The sequence below is a fragment of the Phacochoerus africanus genome, chromosome 10 (assembly GCF_016906955.1).
Source record: "Phacochoerus africanus isolate WHEZ1 chromosome 10, ROS_Pafr_v1, whole genome shotgun sequence".
NCBI classification, from domain to species: Eukaryota; Metazoa; Chordata; class Mammalia; order Artiodactyla; family Suidae; genus Phacochoerus; species Phacochoerus africanus.
The window spans coordinates 4054097-4060166 of record NC_062553.1 but is presented as its reverse complement, the minus strand read 5'-3'; the positions used below and the strand labels follow the sequence as shown (position 1 = coordinate 4060166).

Below are 6070 nucleotides of genomic sequence, written 5' to 3'. Positions count from 1 at the left end.
ACGTAGTGCAATGAATTCGAATAAAATAGCATCCACAGAGCTAGTGGTACACAGGGTAGAGGATAGACTGGGGGCATTTCCTAGGAACCTTCTTCATTTTAAGGCAGGTCATACAGGAGTTCCCTAGTGCTTAAGGATCTGACATTGTCATTGCTGTGGTGCGACCTACACCACAGCGCACGGAAACGCCGGATCCAAAGTTACAAAGTTTATTAAACGCCAGATCCTCAACCCACTGAGCAAGGCCTGGGATTGAACCCGTAACCTCATGGTTCCTAGTCGGATTTGTTAACCACTGAGCCATGATGGGAACTCCAAAGGCAAGAATGTTTGGAGGAGGCAAAAACTGTAAAAAAGTTATAAAGTTTATTTTATTTTTTTGAAGAATGAAAAATGGTGTATCTTTATTACTTTAATCATATTAACCACAAAGTTGGCTGATCATTTTTCAGTAAATTGCCTTTTCCATTTCTAGTGAGTCACATTCCTTTAAGGCCTACAGAATATTTCATTTTATGTATGTGTCCTAATTTACTTAACAATATTCTTGTGGGCCATGTGTATTATTTCCAAATGACTGTGAACATCTTTCTACATAGAGTTATTTTCTCTTCTTCTTTTAGACTTTTTTCTTTAGTGTACCATTTCAGAAGATGAATTGCTGGGCCATTAGTGTGAATTTTTTTTTTTTGTCTTTTTGCCTTTTTCTGGGGCCGCCCCTGCAGCATATGGAGGTTCCCAGGCTAGGGGTCTAATCAGAGCTGCAGCCGCCGGCCTACACCAGAGCCACAGCAACTCAGGATCCAAGCTGAGTCTGCAACCTACACCACAGCTCACAGAAACGCCGGATCCAAAGTTACAAAGTTTATTAAACGCACAGCACAACATGTGGGAGAACACACAGAGAAGCAGTTTATTTAAGACAGAAGCAAGGCAGTAATACACAGCCAAAGAAGTGTGGGAAGGAGGCAGAGGGGTGATTTAAATCACATATGTGGAGCAGTTCTTCTGAGTCTTTGTTTTCCTTTGGCCAATTTTGTTTTTATTTCTCACACCTGATCAGAGCCAGGGCCCTCCTCAATATGTGCCCATCTTTTAGTCAAAATGGGTTCCAGCGCAAGTGCTTATGGGATGGTTAGCACAAGTTGTTATGGCCTAGCATCCCCTTCTTTTTTGACCCCTCATGGTCTTGATGCATATGTGATGTTGGGGTCTCCCTGACCCTGAGCATGGGAAGTATGTGACCTTTCGATGTTTGCCCAAGCAGGAATTAGCTGTTCTCTGGTCTGGCCCTGCCATTACCTTTGCTTAAAAGTGCCCACAGGAGGAGTTCCCATCGTGGCACAGTGTTTGGTGAATCTGACTAGGAACCATAAGATCTCGGGTTCGATCCTTGGCCTTGCTCAGTGGGTTGGCGATCTGGCGTTGCCGCGAGCTGTGGTGTGGGTTGCAGACGTGGCTCGGATCCCGTGTTGCTGTGGCTCTGGCGTAGGCCGGTGGCTGCAGCTCCAATTAGACCCCTAGCCCGGGAACTCCATGTGCCATGGGAGCAGCCCTAGAAAAGACATTTATTTACTCTGCTTGCATTTATTTACTCTGTTCTGTTATTTTTTTTATTTTTTTATTTTTTATTTTTTGTCTTTTCAGGGCTACACCTTCGGCATATGGAGGTTCCCAGGCTAGGGGTTGAATCGGAGCCGCTGTTGCCAGCCTACTCCACAGCCACAGCAATGCCAGGTCCGAGCCGCATCTGCCACCTACACCACAGCTCAGGGCAACGCCAGATCCTTAACCAACTGTTTGAGGCCAGGGATCAAATCCGCAACCTCATTGTTCCTAGTCTATCTCAAAGAATAAACAGGAGGCTGGCTGTAAAAGTCTAGCCTGGAGCCTACCCACCTTGTGCCTCAGTACTATATTTTGACCTGGTTGGAGGTTACATGGTTGTATGGATATGAACAAAACAATAAATGTGTACTTTTTTTTTTTAAACTATACCTACTGCATATGGAAGTTCCTGTGCCAGGATCGAATCCAAGCTATGAGAAAGCAACACTGGATCCTTAACGCAGTGCTTGGGCCAGGGATTGAACACCTGCCACTGCAGAGACAAAGCCAAGCCCTTAACCCACTGCACCACAGCGAGAATTCCATCCATGTGTACACTGAAGATTCATTTATTGTATTCCTGCTATACTTTCATATTTTTAAAAAGGGTTCTGAACGTTCCCGTTGTGACTCAGTGGGTTAAGGACCTATCCTTGTCTCTGTAAGGATGCAGGTTTGAAAAATAAAATAAAATAAAAATAAAAATAATTAAAAAAACAAAAGGATGCAGGTGTGAGTCCTAGCCTTGCTCCGTGAGTTAAGTATCCAGTGTTGCCGTAAGTCGCCATGTAGGTCGAAGATGCCGCCCAGATCTCGTGTTGCTCTGGCTGTCGCACAGGTCCCAGTTGCAGCTCTGATTTGACTGTTAGCGGGGAACCTTCTATATGCAGGTGCAGCATCAAAAATATAAAAAAGGGTTCTGAGCATGAACGTACACGCGGGGCCTGGGTGCTCCGGCCGCTGCAAGCGGAGATGGCGCGGGCGCGCGCACGTGCCTGCGGCGGGCAAGGGACCAGACACAAGGGCATTGCGCGGCGCAAAGTGCGCGCGTGGAGGCCGGAAGTATGGCTGCGTGCCATGCGTGCGCATGCGCGCTGAGACCGGAAGTGGGTGGAAGTCTGGGCGTCGCGCGCCATGGAGGGTGACCCGGTTGGGTTCCTGCGGCCGCTGGAGGTGCCAGCGGCAGAGGAGGCGGATGCCCAGGTAGCTTCTTGGAGCGGGGACAGCGGCAACGTGTCCCAGAGCCACAGCAGCGCCTCTGGGCCGTGGGAGGACGAGGGTCCCGAGCTGGGCGCGCCGGGCCGGGACCTGCCGCTGCTGCGCCGCGCAGCCGCCGGCTACGCCACCTGCTTGCTGCCCAGCGCCGGGGCGCGGCCCGAGGTCGAGGCCTTGGACGCGAGCCTGGAGGATCTGCTCACCAGGGTGGACGAGTTTGTGGGTATGCTCGACATGCTGCGCGGCGACTCCTCCCACGTGGTTAGCGAGGGCGTGCCTCGCATTTACGCTAAGGCCACCGAGATGCGTCGGGTCTACAGCAAGATCGACCGGCTCGAGGCCTTCGTGGGGATGATCGGCGCCAGCGTGGCCAGGATGGAGGAGCATGTCGCCAGGGCGGAGGCCGAGCTGGGGACTTTCCCTAGTACATTCAGGAAACTCCTGCACACAATTAGCGTGCCCTCCTTCTTCAACAAGGCGCCCTCCAGCAAATCCCAGCTGACCGGATACGAGCCCCCCGTCGTGTTTCGGACAGAAGACCACTTTCCCTGTTGCAGCGAAAGACCTCAGGTGTGAGTCTGCCGCACAGCGCTGCAAGAGGACGCGGTCTGAGATTATCAATTGAAAATGCTGTTAATAGACCTGCACGATGTTGGAGTTTGGAATTTTCAAGTAATTTTTTGCACACTTCATTTCTCACGTCTTCATCTCACATAGGATATAAGATTTTCTTTTCTGCCCTGTGGCATGCGTTAGTTCTGGGGTCAGGAAAAGAACCTGTGCCACAGCAGTGGCTTAAACTATAGCAGTGACAACACCAGATCCTTAACCTGCCGAGCCACCAGGGAACTCCAGGATACATGATTTTCTATGTCTTCCAGTTCAGACTTGAAAGCTACTTGGTGTGGGGTTTGGGCGGGTAGGGACCAGGAAGCAAAATAAATAAATTTATGTATGCACTGTGGCAGAACTTATTTATTTTACGGCTCAACTAATAGTAATATCTTTTCAAGACTTGCATACTTGTATACACTTAAGAAAACTGAGCCTTTAAAGCCTTGTTAATTTGATCCCAATAGTGATTCAGTTTTCCATAGCTTACTTTTACTTTATTATTGTTATTATTATTGTTATTTGTCTTTTTAGGGTCACACCTGCAGCATATGGAGGTTCCCAGGCTAGGGGTCCAGTCTGAGCTGTAGCCGATGGCCTTCCAGAGCCACAGCAACAGCAGATCTGAGTGGCATCTGCGACCTACACCGCAGCTCATGGCAACGCTGGGATCCACAACCCACCGAGCAAGGCCAGGGATCAAACCTGCGTCCTCATGGATACTAGTCAGGTTCGTTAATTGCTGAGCCATGATGGGAACTCTTACTTTATTATTATTATTATTTTGCTTTTTTTAAGGCCACACCCTTGACATATGGAGGTTCCCAAGCTAGGGGTCTAATCGGAGCTACAGCTGCTGGCCTACACCACAGCCATAACAACACCAGATCCAAGCCACATCTGCAACCTACACCACAGCTCACGGCAACCGCAGATCCTTAACCCACTGAGCGAGGCGAGGGATTGAACCCACTACCTCACGGTTTCTAGTCAGATTCATTTCAGCTGTGCCCCTACTTTTACTTGAGATGGTAAATTATTTAAAATTTTATTAAACTTTCCATGTAACAGATTAGAAACCGAAGGAAATTACACAACTTCTGAGAAAATGTATTGATTTATTGCAGCTAACTCTGACGTTGCAATTCTGATATATATATTTGAAAGTATGACCTCACAATCTTGTCTACAGCAAACATGTCTATATATGACTGCCACTGTTTGGTTTATAATTTATATATTAATAAGTTTATTTTATTGGAAAAGCATTCCATCTGAAAACAACTTTATACATTTCCCTTTGTCTTTGAAAATAGACATGTTATGCATATGATTTTAGGACTGGGATAAAGAAAAGTGGCTTGGGGAGTTCTCTGTGGCTCAGAGGGTTAAAGATCCCGCATTGTCACTGCTGTAGCTCTGTTTCCAGCTATGACACGGGTTCCAGTGCATAGCCCTGGAACTTCCCCACATGCCACTGCTGCTGCCAGAAAAAGAAAAAGAAGAAAAGAAGACGTGGCTTGGGAGTACCTCCTTTAGAAGGCCAGTGGAGGGCGGACCAGTGGTGCAATGGCTAACACGTCTGACCACAGACCATAGGCGGCTAATGGGAGAACTAACCCTATCTGCTATTTCACTATTACAGTATTACATATTGCTTTCTCCTCAAAATGAACCATTCAGTCATCTGAATGACTCGCATTAGAATTTTCTTTCGCCCGGACAGCGTGGCGTCTTAAAGATCCCTTGCAGATACAACGGGCTCTGAGCTTGATTTTAATCTGTTTTGTAAGGTGGTCCTCTAGGTGATGGACCACAAGAAGTACACAGCTTAGGTTGCTTCTGTGTCACTTGCCATCGCTCTCTGCGGTTGATGAAGCAGCGCTCTCAACGTCTTGGAGACCTGGTCGTTCCGCCTCTTCCTAAGTCAGTAAAGAGCTGGGAGGGAGGCCTGGTTGTCAAAGACCATCTGCTGCTGGGGTCCAGAGCGCCCCCACTTTCTAGAATAAACCGGAATGGGGACAGGGTCTATTAAAGGTTAAGAGGAGCACCCCACCAGTCACCCTGGGCCTTGTTCTTCCTTCCGCAGCCAAGAACACAAGAGCTGCTTAGAGTTTTCAGGAGTGCACAGGACATCCAAGGGCAGCCTCGGGCATCCAGAAGTCGCCCTGGATACACACGATGTTGGGTACCAAGTCTTCAGACGTGTGAAATGAGGCAGTGAGCACCTCGTGGCTTCTTATCCTTCAAGCCAGAACTTAGGAATCTTGGACCATGGGTGAAGAGGTGGGTCCTGGAGTCAGACAGCTTGGTGTGGACCTGCCGTGCTCTAGGACAGGGGTCAGCAAAGTCTTTAAAGGGCCAGAGAGTCAAAAGGCTGGCAGGATGCATGGTCTCGAAACTACTCTGTCTTTTGGTGCAAAAGCAGCCTCAAACAACACTAAACAAAAGTGCAGGCTGTGTGCAAATGAAATCTTACTATAAAAACAGCTATGGCTTAGAGTTCCTGTCGTGGCTCAGTGGTTAACAAATCCGACTAGCAACCATGAGGTTGAGGGTTTGATCCCTGACCTTGCTTAGTGGGTTAAGGATCCAGGGTTGCTGTGAACTATGGTGTAGGTCGAAGATGCGGCTC

At 48.3% G+C, this 6070-nt stretch overlaps 1 protein-coding gene across 1 annotated transcript; it reads left to right on the top strand.

The window, feature by feature from the left end:
- The first annotated feature begins 2701 nt into the window (after nt 1-2701).
- BLOC1S4 (biogenesis of lysosomal organelles complex 1 subunit 4) lies at nt 2702-3782 on the top strand. Its single transcript, XM_047799342.1, has one exon. The coding sequence runs from the start codon at nt 2743-2745 to the stop codon at nt 3397-3399; it is 657 nt and encodes a 218-aa protein (XP_047655298.1). The 5' UTR covers nt 2702-2742; the 3' UTR covers nt 3400-3782.
- The last annotated feature ends 2288 nt before the right edge of the window (nt 3783-6070 follow it).